Consider the following 19,844-nt stretch of genomic DNA (forward strand, 5'->3'; position numbering starts at 1 on the left):
ACATGAACATTATGGTTGAAATTTTAAATGAATAAAGAGATCAAAGGGCAAAATCACTTTTTGAGAAGGCTGAAAATATAATAAAGTGAGTTAAACTTGTAAAATTAAATTTTACAATTGCATTTTAAGAAGAGATATATGAAATTGCATTTGATTCCTTACTTTGGTGCCAGAAATTGAATCTACATTTTAAAGATCTGAATATGTTCACATTTTAAACATGGATTATTTTGCCTTGTTTCTATCTCAATTCAAATTTTAAAAAAAGCAGAGATACTTAGTAGTACCATAATCAGGTCAGTTAAATTCCAACAAGTGATTCAACAAAAGACTATAGTATGACACCTCAAAATTATTCTGAACACTGGCATCAAATATCAGTTCTCCTACAAACTGGTCATGACAACTCTCAGAGGCAGTACCAAATAATTTTGTTATCAAAAATCTCTCTCAGATGTTTCCATTTTCCAAGTAGGGAATACTATTGAATCAATCAAAACTTATTAGGGAAGTCACAGATGGGAATCAGATCAACTACAAAACACCCACAATAATGAAAGACTCCAACATACAACCTAAATAAAATACTGTAGCCATTAATTGTTTTTATTTTAAAAATAATTTTTATCATTTATATAGATCATAAATTTATATAGATGATATTCCTTTTTCTTGTCTTCTTTTTGGCAGGTGGGGGATTATTAATCCCAAGTACAGGTAAACAAATAAGCCTTTCATAAACCAAAATATCACATATAAAATCAATAGGACCAATTTAATTCAATTACAAATATATACCTAATAAAATACATAATTGTGCCCACTGTAACACTTGCAATAATTGAGAGTGACTTAGAATGAACTTCCAACTTTTTATTTCTATTTTTGTCTCTTGTTCACTCTAATGTAAATTGTCCTAAGCTTGCAAGAACATCTATGCAGAACTGATAATGCAAAATTAATATGGGATAAAAGAAAACTATACAATACCACCATTACTAGCCACTCCTCCCTACAAATATCAATAACTAACAGCAGTCAAAGCTACATGAAATCTGTTCTGAAGTTAGTTACCTGGAAAGAAACCAAGCCAAACCAAACTTTTTTTTTTAAATGAGCACATACTAGCCATTTCTCACAATCAGAAATGTAAACTAAAACTAGTCTTATTTTACCTTTGATGTTCACAATATTTGAAGATATAAAAAATGTTTTTATGAAAAAAGTAGGAGAATTTAAAATTTGCAAAGGCCAAATTGAGCAGGCAGCATGTAATTTTTTGAGACAATTTTGGTTTCTGAATATTGCCACATTTGGATGGACACAATATGGTAGTCACTGACTACATGTAGCCACTAAGCTACTGTAATGCAGCTGGTCAAAATGAGAAGTATTGTGAGTATAAAATATGGACCAGATTCTGAAGACTTAAACAAGAAGGTAAATTATCACATTGATAATTTTATTTTAATTATATATTAAAATAGAAATATTATAGTTTTATTTAGTTGAATATGTTAAAATGAATTTTGCCTGTTTGTTTTTAATTTCTTATATATAGTTTCTAAAAATAACCCTTTTAACTTTATATATGGTACATATTTGTGTCTTGCATTGTATTTCTATTGGACAGCAGAGATGTAGACCATAAGATATGTGTTTTAGACCATTATAATGTGTAGTAAACCTTGGAGAAAATTCTACTTCACCTCTTGCCTCAGAACTTGTAAAACTTAGCTACATAGTACAGAAGAGTTTTAAAACCATATTTCCTACTGAAGATCTTGCAGTTTTCCATTGTCTAGAGGCATAACTCAAGGATGTTTTGAAAGTAAAAAAGTGATAGGAAGGGAGGATTTTGTAAACTTCAAGTATGGACTCAAGCTGATGTTAGCTTGATTTTTTTTTTCCTGGTTCATGAATCTTGTACATAATTCCTACTTCAGATGGAAATTCTTTTTTTTTTTTTTTCTGGGTGGAAGTTCAAGGACAGTCAGTCAAAGAAATAAGAATGGTAATAACCAAGGCAAATGAGCATTTGTAAGGATCTAAAGCACAGTCCAAATAAAGGACCAAAAAGGAAAAGGTGGCATGAATAATTCATAATTCATTAGAATTTAGGTCTCATCGCCTCTCCTTTTCCTGTACTTTCTCTCCCTCTGTTCCTTCTCATTTGCTTTCTCCTTCTCAGTTGAGACTCCTGTTTACCCTCATTTTTCATATGCTGGTTATTTTGTAGTTTCTTTCTCCTCTCCCAATTACAATTGGCATCTCCCTCACCTTTGGTTCTTTTTTCTCCATTATCCTTTTTTCTATCTATTTCTATTTCTTCTTAAATTTGTATTAAGTGTTAATAACATTGACTTGAAATATATTTTAATAGACCTTATATTCTTTCACCTTTTTTTTTTTCAGAAGATAAGACACAGGAAGAAAATGATATGGGAGGTGAGCACCAAATATATGAGTACTTTTTATTTCTAGGGGCGGCTCTTTACTGGGTTGTGTTTTTTGTTTTTTGGGTTTTTTTTGTTGATATGTTTTTGTTTGTTTGTTTGTTTGGTATTGTCCTTAAGCTTTAGTGGCCTCCTCCTTGGCCATTCCCCAATGTGTGGCACCTTAGAAATGTAGGTTAGCAAATTAAAGACTATATATTATTCACGATCTTGATAATATGTACTATGACTATCTAATATGTCAGAAAATGTACTAAAAAGTGCATTTGGTTATTTTAAAGTGCCAGACTATGGGGGGGAAAGTTCAATTATTGGTTTTAGTGTTTGAAAATAGAAAAGATGAGAAAAGAACAAATCTAAAATCATGACAAGTTTTCAAAGTGGCGTTTAACAGAATCCCTTCGAAGCTAGGATAAGTTAATTTGAGATTGCTATTATGGGTTTCTTGGAATGTATTTCACAGTAGTTCAGTAAAGACAGTCTTTTCTGGAAAAGACATGGCCGTTCAACTCATATAAATTGGTCAATTTACATAAATAAGATGTATGCTTTGCATTCTGCTAAAAAAGTAACTACATGGTTTAATAACTGCAATGTTGGTTAAGTATCAAAATACTTTCTGGTTAGTAAAAAGTATAAAACCTAGACCTAGACTGACCTCTTCCTAACACTCTCTTTGATTATTAACTATGAATATTTTCAAAGGCAAATTTTTAAAGCAATGTTCCAATGTTATGTCATTTATAGCTGCCTTTTAGTAATCCAGATGTTAAAAAATTAGACCCAAACACAGGCACTGTATCTGGTTATGACTGGATCTGATTACAATTGGGATAATAAATCAAAATCTTTGCTTTTGATGACTCAAGGCTTTAAATTAATAGAGCTTTGATATTATGTTTAACAAACATATTTTTACTATCACATAGTCTCCAGAATAAACAATTAAATTATCCATAACCAAGTATACACCAAAACATAAACACACAAAGAGAATCAGAGTAATTACCAGTCTTACCTTATTATGAGTTTGAGTCTGTCCAACCAGTATAAGGATGTTGGATGAGATGATAGACAGGCAGAAGTTAATTAGAATTATGGACCTCTCAGAGCGTATATACCTAGCCAGAGAGAAGAAGAATGTCCAGTTTTAATATTCAACAGATGAAGAATTCTCTATTGTGCAATTGGTGGAATTTGTCTAAAAAAAAGAAGCACTAAAACACAGTCTTCACACAAGTAAAAACAAGAAAAAGTTTTTTATAAGTATTTTTCTTAGAGACCCAGTTTTATAATCTATGGCATATTCAAGAGTCCTTTAGATTTATTTTCTTCTTTAGACATTAGTGTGGACAATATGGCATTTTTGAAAGAGTCTAACTTGCATATCTGTGATCATGATAAATTCTTTACTAGAAATAAAAAATTTCCTTGAAAATTCATCAATTAGAGTTATTACATTTATATATATGGATATGTATACATATAATATGTTTGGTATACCATGTACTTCAACCAATAGAACTCTAGAACCAAAAGGAAAACCCCACACAGATGCTCAGTTATCCATACTGTTAGCTACAAGGATATCGTTACTTTCATGAAAACTTTCATCTACTCAAGCATTTTGAAGCATTCAGTCAGATTGTTAGTTATGTTCCTTCTGAATAACTGCTCCAAACAAAAGAAAAAGAAAAGAAATCTTTATCTCTATAAGTGATTTCAGTTACCTGGGCATGGTGGTACATGCCTGTAATTCCAGCTATTTAGGAGGCTGAGGCAAGAGGATTGCAAATTTCAGGCCAGTCTTAGCAACTTAGCCAGACCCTAACCAACTTGCTGGGACCCTGTCTCAAAATAAAAAAATAATAATAAAAATAAAAAGGGCTGGGGGTGTAGCCCCAGTACAAAAAATAAAAATCACAAATGATAATTCACCATTAGGCCAAAACATTATTTGGTATCTGCCATTGTTTTTACCCTTAGGAAGAGAGATTTATAAATAATATGTTACATGATTTTTAAGTACATCAAGAATGTAAACCATAGCAAAATCTGCTCAAAATCAAATGTTCTGCCAGCTGTTTACCCTGAAAGGGTAACAGCTATTTTGCTTCACTGTGCAAGTGACAATAACTAAAAGACAACCTTGTACTTGCTGTGTGTTTCAGCCTGTTCAATTTGTATTAGAACAAGGAATCACATTCCACAGCAGGCAATGTGAGGAGGGGGTGCCAAAGATGTGGAGGTACCTTTGCAAGACAAAATGTACCAAAGTTCATTCTTCACCCCAACCCCTTCCTTCTTTGAAAATAATTTAGGCAGAAAGAAGCCCCACATCCCATCACATAGTTTTAGAAATGAAGCTAAAAGAAAAATGGGAGTAGTAACACCAAAATACAAAAGGGAGATTTTATAATATAAAAGAAATTCATCTATTTCACAAAAACAAACACTATTGAACAAAATGAAACAAATAATCCAAACAGGACTAACCTAGGTCAATTCTCAACACAAAATAGCTTCAAGAGATGGGGAACCTTTTCCCTTTGTCATGAACCTACATATGTAATAAGCCACACACTGGGATGCTAAAGACTCATCAGCAATTAAGTTGTCCTCCTTTTTGTGGTTGGAGTAAATAATAAAAAAAAGTTTAAAGACTTCATAATATTAAGCCTTTATATGATGTTAGTTGTTTCTATGACAGTAAAAAACAGTTTTAGAAGTTTCAGTGATATTTTTGCTTTGCAAATATAGTAAGAGTAGACCCAGAACTGACCAAGAGTCTTAAGATGTTTCCATTTTCATCAATAGTGAGCAATGCTGCTGCCTTGAAAATTGCTTTGAAATGTCTCTACTTTTCAACACTTTTCTCTACCATGTTTGATGTTTTAAACTAAATTTATAAATGCTTCATGTCAATATTCCAATTAAAAGAACATGTTCAATTGTTCTTCGATGTAACAATATAATTATATAGAATGTATCTATAGATAGAGCACATTTTTATTAATTTTTTTTTCAGTTCTGGGGATCAAATGTGCTATAAGCAAGTGCCCTACCTCTGAGCTACAAATTCAGCCTTATATTAAAAATTTGAGGAACATTTCTGATAAACTACAAGAAATACTAACAAATTTCAAAATAACATATTACATATAAAATTTGCTTGTAAAATAATATGCTTGTACATTTTAAAAATCATTAGAACACAAAAAATGCTAAACATTTTTTATTATAAAATAAGGCAAAGGAATCTTTACATCCTTATTGCCTTCTAATAATGTTATATGGTAAATATGGTGTTTATAAAATGTTTGGATTCATCATACTACAAGATTCATTTAGTAGTTCATGAGCCTTGACACTTTCAAACAGTGACTATTACTTCATTTCTTCTGTAGGTGGATAGTCAGTTGATAATCCCTTATGTCGTAGGAATACAGATTTGTTTTATTTCTTGGAACTTTCCTTCTATAATTCTCAATTTCACATTAAATTTTGATAGATCCTAGGAGGTGTTTAGGTAATTCCTAGAAAACTATTATAGGAAGTGATTTTCATGGATTTTATGACTTGAAGAAAACTTCTTTAGGGACTAATGAATACTGTGTTTATGTGATTAAATATTACATATAATTTATCTGACTCTGTTTATACTAGTGTTAATCATATGTGTTGAAGGGTGAAGAGAAGGTGGAATTGGTGCCTGAACCCTAAGTACTGAGAAATGGAATTTAGCTCTAAATTACTTCAAGAAGCATGAATTATGATGCTAGCATGACAACCTAGTATTCTGGGTCTTAAATGCTACCTAATTTTAAAAAGAAAATGACATTCACACAATTATAGGATAGAAATCTTCCCAGCCTTTGTCCATTTGTATATTTCAGGGCAAGATGCCTGACTGAGTTCCAAACCCAGGATTGCCTTGCCTACCAATGACACACCTAGAAAATAGCTTTTCTTCTATTTCTTGGAAATGGCCATACTTTATCAGGTTGTCCCACTTCATCTGCAGTTTTATTACTATATAACTTTCTCACAAAGATGTAGAACTTCTGTTATGTGCCTGTGCTAACAGGCCAAAATATGTACATATTTTATTTTTGTATGAAATGTGAAAATTCTTAATAATTTTGATAATTAAATATCTTTGACTATTATTTTTTATTCTCAAAAGAGTAAAAATTATAATGGAAAACAATTGTTTTTGAAGGATGATAATTATAGTGACTTCCCTTTTAAATTGTAATTGATTTTTATTTTCTAACTGATTATTAAAAATTTACATAAAACATAAATACTTGGAGCTATTTGAGAAAGGAACATAAACTTTTACAATTTTAATATTGAAAATATTCAGAAAACAATAAGTAATTATCTATAATTATAGTTATTTCACTTTAGATCATTTAAAATAATATGCATAGATGAAAGAAAGATGTTTAACATTTGGAATTATAAAATCCATTAGTAAGTTCAACCATGTGGTTAGATACTCATTCTCAGTATGTGAGTAGATATAATCAATCTCACAGGTCTAATTCTTGCTAATAGAAAAAACCCATGTTAGAAAAATTAGAGAAATACCAAATTTCCATGTAATATCCAATAGATTCAATTTCAAATATCATATAAGAGAAAATTTCAAACACTTCTCTGTGTTTATGCATTTGTCTGACTTCTCATAATCAATTTGTCAAAACTGATTTATTACCAACACTCAACCAAAAAATCTTTCCTAGAGTAGTGGGTATTATGTCAATACTTGAAAATATTAAAGATCTTTACTGGACATACTGAAAACATGTGTTTGAAACTTGAGATCATATTTCTATAAAAATTAATTTGTATCAATTAAACTTTTCAGCTCAATAGCAAATTGGATAAATAGATGCCAGATACTGAACTTGAGGTATAGGAATGCCATACTTAAATGTAAGCAACTTGTTGAAGACTACCATCATTTGAATTGGAAAGAAAGTGTGTGTGTAAACATGTGTCTTTTATTACAACTTAATCATAGCAATTATAACTGTTATAAAAATACTGCTTTTGGTAAATAAAGAAGACAGGAGATATATTATGGTTATCATGCTCTCTGATTTAAGTGAACAACTGAGCATTTCACTTCAAATCTATCAGTTGATTACATACCTCCATAATGCTGCATAGACAACTGCTAGGGTGATCAAGGCCAGGCAAGAAAGGCCACTGCCTACTATCAGGGTAACTGAAGGTGTACCAGAGGATTCCATGATCTGTAAATTAAAACAAACACACACACGGAAAAAAAAAAAAAAAAAAAAGGAAGAGAAAATTTATAACTGGGTTAAGATAACTTTAAGACTCAGCAAAACTAAACTACCATTGAAAAATGGCCCAAATAGTTCTTATAGTTACCAGATAATTAGCCATGAACCCACTCAGTTCACATATTTTAGCCTCTAAAATGACTAATTCTAGCTCCCCCTTCTCTCACACTGTGAAGTAATAAAGTCTTTAGAGTTTTAAATGCTGATTATGGCACATTATAGCTTTCTAAAATACAGACCTGAAAGTACAACTTGGTCAACATTCAGATGTTAAATGTTCTGTAACTGAGATCATTTTTCTTCAGTTAACTACATTTCAGTCATTTCACAATATGATTCTTGGTAAAATTTATCTCTATGCTCCCATTTACAACTCATTATGTTACCCCAAACTGGTATATAGATATCGAAAAATTTTCAAACTTTCTGACTTTTGACAACTTTGTTCTAAGTCAAGTATTCTCACATTATATTTCACTTCCTTAGCCTCTGAGAATTCAGAAGAAAATAAAATATCAAATTTAAGACCTTCAGATGTATTTTGCAATTTTTTTCTATGAACAAAATAGGTAGAGATAATTTCCTCAATGACAGTATCAGTCCCTAAAAATGTGACCTTGAAAAAATGAACCTATGTCTTTTAAAACAAATATAAAGATTACTAGCATTCACTCATCTGAGAGGTTTCTTTCCTGACACACTAATGTGACAATAACTAATGAAATCTGTTGTTTTTCATAAATTTTATACAGGAAGTTTGAAGAAATACACTTTAAGTGTATTCCTACACCTTAGGTATGCATATCAAATTATATTAGTATTTTTGTCATCAAAATAAGTAAGAAGAATGATGCTTATTTAGGCCAAATTTAAGCAGAAAGTCACTTTTATCTGAATAACTATTTTTAAGTATTTCAATTTTTGTGATTTTTTTCAAAATATATTTGGTGAGAATAGTATTTTTAAGACAGTTCTACACAGCTGCCTCTTTCAGAAACTATTTTTGCAAAATTCATATACTTTGAAGGAATGATCTTACAGTTCCAGACAGCCATGCTTTCATGAAAACTTCATTTGATTAAAAAAAAGATATGTATCCAAGGACACCCACAGAAATCTGTACTGAAAATATCCAATGCAGATATGCAATGTGTTTGGCTATAGTGCCTGGGGTCTTCATTCTACTACTAACAGTATCCTCACAAATTCCCCAGAATAGCTTTCCAGTTTTAAAATAAAGATTATATTGGCAATTATTTTTATTCGAAAGTTTGCAGCATATTAGTAATACCATAGGAGTACATTCATATAACTGTACTGCAGAAATTTCAAGTTAGAAGACATAAAATTGAGTAGAATTTAGTTATAGCACACAAACTAGAATTCATTACACCAAGCTTCTGTAGCTAAGGAGAAGAACCCAATTTTGCCACCCTGCAACCTTTTCCATTTCCCCATTTAAAATGCAGTTCCCTGGAGAAACACTTGCCACAATGTCCCTGCTTTTGCATTAAAGCCGTGTTTTCCCTTTGTTACTTACTATTTCTCTAGGTTGCTGAGCCAAAATGGCGAAGGTAGAGAGACGATCACATAAGCATTTCGTATGGGATGCATCGGTAAGCACAGTTTTACATCCCTGGGTGGACCACGTTCCCAAAGACTCGTTCCTGCAAAGGGGGTGGGGGGAGATCGGGATAAATACGCCTGACAGCCAAATCCGTAAAGAAGAAAATGCAGTTTAATTGAGAGTCGTCTACTGTAATTCCCGTACAGGAAAAAAAAAAAAAATCTACTTGTTGTTGAACAGGACGTAATTTAGATGCATCTCCAGTTATGCAAAGCGAGAGTGGGAAAAAGCAAGCAGGCGGCGGTGCAGAGAGCTGTCCAGTGCCGGAGGTGCTGAAACCGGGACTAGCTCTGTCCAGCCCTCTGCGAGGAACGGCGGCGGCAGCGGCGGCAGCTAGAGCAGCCACCAGAGCGTTGGCAGCCACTTCCTATGCTCATCGGATCGTTTCAAACACTCAGGGTGTAAAGAGGCTTTTCATATTTTCATACCAGCTCTGATTCCCAGTCCATAGTTTGGACCGTGAATGCTGGCTTTTAAAATGCGGATTTCTCTGAAAAGCCTGCCTAAAAGGTTACATAGCTTGGGTTGGGTGATAGGATCTTCTTCGCTGCTGGTTAGGGATTTTTCCTCCCTTTAGAATTAGCTGCTGTGAAAATTTCACCCTGGAAACGGGAAGCAGCAGCAGCGGCATCAGCTGGTTCCGACTTTCATTGCCTTCACCGGGTTTCCAGGGGAGGGGTGGGTTTCAGATATAAGCTTCCCACTACACACTTCTCTCAGCTCAGAGCTCCTCTGAAGCCCTTGACATTTCCCCCCCTCAACTGCCTCTTTGCCCTGGGGCAGAAGGATTAAGTTAACCCCAAGTCTGCTAAAACATTTAGAAGAACTAAATCCACCCCAAAGTTCAGTAGGAGGGGGAAAGAGGGCCTGGTTCAATTTTCTCTTTGGTGTAGCCATTCAAAGTGCTAAAGCATATGGTTTATTTCCCACCCCAGCAGAACAATAAAAATGGTATCAACCTACGTCTTCTTAGCAGGGGGTGGGGGGATGGAAGGGAACCCTTCCACCCCCAGCTTAACTACTCTATAGGAAGAAAGAAAAGGGAAGGAACGGGGAAAAGCTATAGAGCTCAACCAATCAACTTTATTATCATTACACGTGTTGTGTTGAATGCACCAATTGTCACCTCCCCTCCCCCAGGCAAGGAAACTCTCCAGCTAGCAAACCTGTATGTATGAGTGTGTTTAAATTTTAAGCCAAGTTACTATCTGTGTTAAAAATGACTATAAAACTTGGATTGAAAAACACATGGCTTCAAGTTAATTTTGAGGTGATACTTTTGATTTGCCTTCTACATCTTTGAATGCCTAAAACTATTGGCTTAAATATGCATGCAGTCTATTTCAGAGACTCAATGAGAGGTTTCTCTGAGACAGTTGGACTTCCAATTTGAGTTACAGAATATAATTCACACTTATCCATTTTTGGTATATATAAGCAATACCTTTTAATATTCATGATTTGCTATCATTAAAATTTATGACTCAATACACTCTTAATTACAACTCCTTTTAAGAAAGAATACATTTTATTGGGGGAAAGTTAGATGAAAATGTACTGAACTTCCCCCAAATACCTCAAAGTATTAGTCAATTTGAAATGTTGTCTCTTTTCTTTTTTTGATACCATACCATCATACCAAATTTTCAAAACAAAATCAGTTACACTTTCAACTGCAATGGTATTGAATTTAAATCCTATCTTATCTTAGCAGCACATCAATTTATTTCATTAGTTGTCTGTCTCTTTTCTTCTTGTAACAAACAGTTAAGGCCAAATGAAAAACATACATCTCAGCTGATCAAAGTTTAAAGAAGGAAGATACACTTAAGAGAATCTGACATATTTTAAAACACAACATCTGCATTATTCATTCTGGATGGCAGTTTTACTTTAATGCAGTATCTCTGCTTTCAAGATGGAGTCCAGTACTAATGCTTTTCACATTATATGGTTATGCCCAATAAACTGATTCAATATCTTAACAAGGAAGAACTTTACTGTAAATAAGACTTCATATGAGACACGGTTATATATTTATATTCATGTAATGAGAGTTCATTACTCAAGATTATATTAGCATCACTAGACTTTGGTTGTCAGATATAAAGTCTATATTCAATATAATGTTGCTAGACTCTGAAGATAATGCAAATTTTACATGACATCTTTAGAAAACTGGGTCAATTTGCTTTACTCAGTACAGTGATTGCATTGCTGACCTGGCCCAGCCCCAGGCAGAATAGGGAAGTAAATAACTGTGGTCTCTATGCTTTAGTCCTTCACTGTTCCCTGCACGCCCTGCCTGGATATGAAATATTCCTAATCTCACAGAGGCCCTTTTTATGTGTACCTTCCGGAGGCCACATTACCTATGTCCTTACCTTTCTTTATAACTATTATCCCTTTAATGACTTTATCTGATTAAATTAATGTATAATAAGGTTTCAGATACTGATTACAGCTTAACATATTTCTCCATTTAAAAGAAGACATATAATTCAAAATAATATGTCTGATAGGACAACATCAGAATTTGAAATGTGTTAGTAGGAGAGAAGATCTTTTGAGGGTGAGAGGATAGCTACTAAACTCTGCACTAGGTTGCTCTTAAGAGTTGGGTAATAAGTGTGATACTGTTCTAATGCTAATATTTATATTGTTTCATAAAATTTCTTGATATTTGAAGATCACATAAAACTTCCAATTTTTAATGACTAGTATACATGTAACTATTATTGCAAACCCTATATTACGCACTGCCTATATTTTCAAACTTTTCATAGTTTATTCCTATTGTACAAAATTCTTTGAAAGCATGGTGACCATGGCTAATTGATTTCAGGGAGATCTTATGAAGCAAACTGATATATTGTAGAGCTAATGTGAATCAAAGCAACTTCCTTATTCTGCACAGAGCAAGGGTTTTAAATGTGGACTATTGAAGTGGTCATATTATTCTCCCAATGTCATAATTTTGCATGGTATAATAAATAGCATATCTGTGAATTCTTCTTAGTTATTAAGTCTAGTTTGTCATCATGAAGGCAAACAGATATAGTGAAGTATGTATGAAAAATAAAGATATAATGAGAGTAACATACTGATATCAGAAACAAACAGAATGATGTTACAAAATTATAAATATATATATACACATATACATATATATAATTACATGGATCCTTCTCATAGTTTCTTTTGTATAAATTACATAAATTTTTCCAATAGTTTTGAAACATAGCTATGCTTGCAGAAATTTTATACAAGTAGTGCAGTGTTTGTTGGCTACACCTACATTCACCAATGTTAGCTGTTAGCTGTCATCTGTACATTTTATCCTTCTTCCTATTTTTAGGCTGGCTAAAAGGAGGAGTCTTCCTGTCCCAAGCATCTAAAAGTATATATCACCAACACAATATTCTATGAAAATATAGGGCATAAAATCTTTTACATTACAGTTTATGATTTATTTGAGGCCTCTTCCCAATTTTCTAGGAGTCTAAGTGTTTCTTTTTGGATCTGAGTATTTGTTTGAGTTTTTATTTTATGTAGTTTTAAATAATATAGCATTTACTTAAATTCCCTGGTTCTTAAAATAAAAAGGGAAGAAATTAAATTAAAGGGAAAATTATCTGATTACTCAAATAAAAGCTGTTCAGTAAAAAACTGATAGCAAAAGTTAGTAACACATTTCAAAACTATTTCAAGAAATCACAATTCTAATCTTTTGAGATATCAACTCAACTAGACATTCTACCAAAACCATTCTTTTATAAAGCTGTCCATTCTGCTTAATAATAAGTATGCAAGTTATTTATTCTCAATAAGTTATGTACTTTAGGAAGTTCATTAACTCGATATATTTAGAATTCATTTTTTCAAAATCAAAATAGCTACAACAGCAATTTTACAAGATTTTATATGCGATTTCTGACTATACTATCTTCACATTATATGTGTACTAAAATAAATTACCTTCTAACACAGTAATAATGCTAAGAATTGAGTAAATCTACATTATTTTAAAGCACACATTATATCCCAATAATGATGTATACTTGGGTCTTAGTGAAATACAGAAATTTCAGTAGTACTTGAGAAAATGTTCCAGATTTTGAGTAGAAACCATCTTTGAAATCTACTTTTTAGGACACTGCAAATACTGAGAACATTGGTATCTTAGCAAATATTAGTATGTCTGAACAAAATGAATCATAAAATTAAAAAGTTTTGCTGGAAGTAACCTTAGTGATCATCTAGCATATTGATTTTCAACACTTACTGTACATTAAAATTACCTGGAGAGCTTTAAAGATGAAACACTGGGGTGGGTCCTGAGCATTATTACTTTACTTTTAATGCTCTCCAGATGATTCTAGTATACAGTCAGGGTTCAGAACTACTGATCTGTCCCAATCACTTAGCTTTATACATAAGGAGAGTGAAATGCAGTGAATTTTGGAAACTTGTTTTAAGTCAGAGTGAGAAGCAAAGTTGGGCTTCTCATTTGGAGACAAAATGATTTTATGCTAATTTTTAATCAAAATATGTTTTAAAATAGCATGTAATGAACATGTCCTATGAAGTTATAAGATGATCAGATCTAAATACATGATATGGTACAATATAATTATATGAATCTCTATTTTTAAATCACATATTACACCTAAATAATGATATATATTTGGTTCTTGGTGTAAATGATACTTATAATATAGAGATTTGGGGAGTACAGATGAAAAAAACATTCCCAATTTTGACTTGAAACAGTCTTTCTCCTATAATGTACTTTGGTTTTACTTTAATTTGGGGAGAAATAATCTTTTCACTACAAAAAGAGCAACTCCAACATAAAGCATATATACTTCCCTTATTGAGGTAAGATTTAGAGGCAGGCATTTCTTCACTAGGAGGTAGGTTTCTTGTCATCTCCTGCACTGGGCCTGGACTTAAAGTGGCCCCTTCATACCATAACATCATGTTTACAGTTTATTATCTATAAGTCATTCAGTTCCATGAATACTCTACACTTAGATCTTCCTCACATTTCTCTATTAATGCTTTCTATCCAACACTATAGTATTAATGGATAAACTTACCTCACTTTCTTCACTTATAAAATCAATATACTCCATGCCACATTAGAATCTTAGTGCTTTTGAGAACTGTATCTTATTGACTTTGCATCCCTGACATGCTGCTTTTGCACTTAGTAGGAACTTAATGATAAATGTTCAGTTAACTTAAAGATGCTTTTCTTTTCTGCATTTTGAGGGAATGTCTTTTAACCAAAATATATTGTTTTAGCTCTAATTCACTTGCTATCCTTCAGTATATAGTGGGCATATAATCTGAAGAGTATCAATGGATCTTAGTAGGCACATCTACTTGCTTTTGCTCTTCAAATATCATTTGATGATAAGTTAAGTTTCAACATCCTTTGATAATTATGTTCAATCCAGCAGGAAGGCCTGAGTTTTTACTAACCAACCAGTCAATACACATTTAATGAGAGCTTTTCAAAATCAGATGAGGTAGAAGACAATTAAATAAATACATATAATTAGTATTTTAGAGAAACTGAAATTCTATCTGGGATGATAATACACAATCCAAGAATGTTTTCTGTTTTATTACTTCTACAAATTATTCCAGAAAATGCTGTCATATCTATCTTTCTATTCCAAGCCATATCATTCTTGCCTGAATTCATCACTGGGCTCCTTTTTCCCCCTTTTGTTACCTCCTCTTAAGTTCAATTTCAGTAGAGAAGACAGAGAGATCTCATTGACAAATCTGACCAACCATGTCACTCTGTTAAAAATTCTGTTAATGATTCTTCTGGTCTAACAGAGTAAAAGACAAAACTCTTAGAGTGGTCTAAAAGCACCTATTCTGTCTGGATCCTCATCTCCTCTCTACATCTCTAATACATTTGCTTTTGTCTGGTATCACCAACCACAATGGACTCCTTGTTGGGTCACCTTGGTATTTCATGGTAGCTGTTGTCTTGTCCAAAAATGTACTCTTTGAATATACTCACATTGCTTGTTTCCTCACATCATATAAATCTCTGCCCTTACATAATTATATCAAAGTTTCTGTCACTGACTACCCAGATAAATTAGAAATTCTATGATCTGTAGTAGGTTAAAAATGGCTAGAAATTCTACACAACCCTTCCCATCAATAGGTGGACTCTCTTCCCTCTTCTTTTAAATATGGATACACCTTGTGACTTGACCAGATGAATGCAGTGGAGGTGATGAGTGACTTCTGAGCCTAGACCTCAATAATTCTTACAGTTTCCACTCTTACTTGAAATGCTGCTGTTATGTGAGGTAGCCCAGGCTAGACTCATTTAGTATGAGAGAATAGCACCAATCACTAGGCATGTAAGAGAAACCATATTAGATCATCTGGCCCTAGGATGAACTGCCAGATGGAGATTCATGAATGACAACAGATGAGCAGAGCTCAACCTAATAGCTGAACCATAGAATTGTGAGCAAATAAAAATCATTGTTTTAAGCCACTGACATTAGAGGTGGTTTGTTATATAATCAATATACTATCCAAGCATTTCCTACATTCCCTTTGCCCTTACTTTGTACTGTTGTTGCCCATAGCACTTACCACATCTGACACACATATACATATACCACATTTTATTGTGCCTTATACATGTTTTGTTTTATTGCAAGTTGAATCCCATATTAAGCAAGTCTCTCAGTATCATTTTTCCAATAGTTCAGACAATTATTTTAAAAATTTTAGCAGTGGTTTTAAATTAAGATAAGTACATCAATTTTTAGATAGTGCTATTGCACACTTAGCAGACAATAGTATAGTCTATATATAACTTTTACATACATTAGGAAACCAAAAACATTGTGTGACTAACTTTATTATGATATTTACTTTATTACAAGGGTCAGAACCATACTTGCAATATCTCCAAGGCATGCTTTGTAGGTATATCTTTTTAAGTTCATTTTTAACCTATCTTTTGTCACCAGAATGTAAATATGTGGTGATGGCAAGAAATATTATGTTCACTTCAGTATTTCCTAATTCTAAGATATTCCTTGAAACATAGAGTGGGTGCTTAATAAATATTTGTTGAGTGAATACCTGGTATAGATTTTGATCTGATACACTGGACTTTTCCAAAATCATTCATTCACCAAATAGTTATTTCCCATCTGCCTCATGCAGGCACTATGCTGGGTTATTTTGTGGGCATATTAGATTTCCTCTGTGCCTTTTGGAGCTTGAGAGTTTTACTGGAAATTATCTTGGAGGTATATTATCACTGCCTCTTTGTCATAAAATACACATAAAAATTAAGAATATGTCACTCTTGAGGTCATTGAACATTATTTACAAGAAAGGTAGCATGAGTTTTATTGCCAGTAACATCTTTTTTTGTTGTTATTTTAAATTAGAAATAATGAGAATAGAAAGGAGTATGGGAAGGAATAATATTAAGGAAGTCAGTCTACCAGGTTATAAATATGTACAAGTATCTTTAACATGATTTATTAATAATTAAAGGTTAAAATATGCTACTGCCATAATTAATTATCCATAGGCAAATAATAATAATCACTCTAATGAAAATAACAGCTAACATTTATTGAGTGTCTACTCAATGTTAGGTGTTGTAGTAGATACAATTTTAAAAAAATTGTAGTAGACACACATTTAAAAAAAAATCCTTAAACTGAACCCAGGTGTGGGGCATGGGGGTGAATTCCTGTAGTCCCAAGTACTTGGGAGGCTAAAATGAAAAGATCACATCAGCCCACAAGTTCAAAACCAGGTTGAGCAACATAGATTCCATCTCAAAATAATAATAATAATAATAATAATTCCTTAAATACAATGCCAACATAAATATTATTCTCCCTCTTGGAAAACAGACAAATGGAGCTCTGTCTTTGTCCAGGATCATGAGGACATTAGAAAGGAAAAATCCTAGAGTTGAAAGTTATCTAAATATCTCAACCTATAAAATATGCTTATACAAGCCCCACACTGCCTACTTTTGGTGTAATTACTTTGTGTTGAAAAGAAATAATAGAGCCAAGAGATTTTAACTTTCCTAAGGACATCCAGCTGATAAAAGGTTGTGTCAGGAATTGAACCCAACACTAGATGTTCCAAAGCAGACTTCCTCCTCTTTTCTCTCAGTATGGGATAGGCAGTTAGAGAGCACAAAGTTAGGAACATATCCAAAAGGGTGAAAGAGTATTGAGAACTACAATCTTACAGAAAATATATGGGGAAGATTTCATGAACAAGTGATTGGCCTAAGGTCAAACACTTATTAGAATCAAAAGATATAGGTTGAGAATGGTCATTGTGGGCATGGAGGGAGCTATTGAGAGCCTTTGAGTTAATGATTTTAGTAGAGGGATCAGATAGAAATTAGATTGCTAGAAGTTTAAAAAGAAATCTTATGATACCACTGAGTTCAGCAACAAAAGGAGAAGAGTGCACACAAGTCAGGTAGCACAGAGAAATTTTTATCAAGTATGCTTTTACTTTGAGGTGGGAATCAACCTCTTAACACCTTATAATGCAGACCTGTACAGTTAGAGAGAGAGGGAGAGAGGAGATCATGATAGGATATAGCAATGATGAGAGAGAAGTGAGAGAGAAGTTCCCAGAATTTGATTGAGTAATGATGAGATTCTTAATATCAAAAAGGAGAAAGAAAAAAATAATTTCTATTAAAATTACAAGGGAAAAAAGTATTACTGCTTTTAATAAAATGGAAGAAAATCTAAGAGAAAATTTCCATTTTTATCACTCTAAGTCTTTTTTCCCTCAGAAATTAAAAAAAAAATAAATTAGAACATTAAAAATAGCAAAATTTAAAGAGACAATGTAGGGAATATGGAAATAGAATTTTGAATGGAATTGAAGATGACAACTACTATATACTTCAGTTAACTGATGAATTATGTATGATATGTCTAATAGAACAACAAAATAAATTTTAGATCTGTATATAACTAGATTGAGAAAGATTTTCAAGTTGTTCTTGGGAATAAATAGGGGCAGGTCTTAAACAATTAACTTTTTTCCTATAGTTTATTTTCAAAAGACTTTGAAATGCTTGGATATTGAGTGTTAATAAATCCTCAAAATCACTGAATAATTACTTCTATTTGAACATGTTTTTCACTCAAAAAAAAGAAAGAAACCTGTTTATCCTGTTTATCTCGGCTAGTAATCAGTTTTTAGTCTGATATAATTTGTAACAGCTGATATGTACAACCCTGAAAACATAGAATTACTTAAATAAAATAGAGTAAATTTAAGCATCCGTTACCTTCCACACTACTTTTCAGTAATCTGGACAGTGGTACAGTGGACCACCATAAAATCTATCACATAGTACATCACTAATTTATTATCAACTTGTTCATTTCCTGATTCTAATGACTTTTGCATCACAGACCTTTGTAAGAGGATTAATCCCAAATGTGATTCACATAGAAAAAAGTGTAGAAATATACTTTTTTTCAAAAAAAGTATATTAACAGTGTTTGTCTTAGGGTATTGAATTATGGGCATTAATATTTGCTCCTTTATAGTTTTCATGCTTTTGCATTCATCCCAAATAACTATATTAACTCTGTAATCAGAAAAAAAAAATGTTTTTTTGAGATTCGAAAAAAAGAAAGTAACACTAATGTATGGTTATTTGAATATTAATTCTTTCAGAGTGTGTACATGCGGAAATGAATATTTCTTCTTAAGTACTTTCATAACTTGAACCAAATTGTCCCCTCACAAGAAAATTAAAATACATTTTAAAATCTGTAAATATCTTTCAATGTGTATATGTGTTTATAAGTGATTTAGAAACATGAGAGTTACAATTTTAAGTGGACTCTAAGTCTTTTGCTCTTAGTTATTAAATCATTTTGCAGCATATGGATATTTTCACTCATTCTACAGTTACATCATCATGCCCTGAATTGAATTAACAATGGTTTGACCCACAGATTGATGTCCATTTTTATTACCTTCCACTATTTACTGAGGAGGGATAATCTTATGTAATCCTGACTTCTGGTGATGAGGTAGATTTTCCAGGATGATATTTAACTATGGACCTATAATAGATATCTTTAAGATATGACCATTATGTTGTAGAAGACCTCACAAAAAGACATCTTGTAAAGTAGTATATAGTCCTTGGCACGCAAATGAAAGACAACTTTCTCCTGAAAATGGATCTTACATATCTTAGGACAAGATTATGAGAGTTATGGATTCTTCCACGATTCCTAACATCTCTAAGTCAAATAATTATAAGATTAAGCATTACCTACCCAAATGTTTCAAAAGCATTCAAACAAGGTTGTTAAAGGAGCATCTATGATGTATAACAGTCTTATACATCATAGAAAAACATAG

General features: G+C 32.5%; 1 protein-coding gene across 1 annotated transcript in view; it reads right to left on the reverse strand.

Moving 5' to 3' along the window:
• The window catches only part of ADGRB3 (adhesion G protein-coupled receptor B3), a 684,429-nt gene that overhangs the window by 131,565 nt on the left and 533,020 nt on the right, over window positions 1-19,844 (reverse strand). The window contains 3 exon segments of the mRNA XM_079147374.1: window positions 3,475-3,577; window positions 7,620-7,723; window positions 9,318-9,444. Coding sequence (XP_079003500.1) covers window positions 3,475-3,577; window positions 7,620-7,723; window positions 9,318-9,444 — 334 coding nt within the window.

Source organism: Sciurus vulgaris, assembly GCF_902686455.1.
Source record: "Sciurus vulgaris genome assembly, chromosome: 7".
Classification (NCBI taxonomy): Eukaryota; Metazoa; Chordata; class Mammalia; order Rodentia; family Sciuridae; genus Sciurus; species Sciurus vulgaris.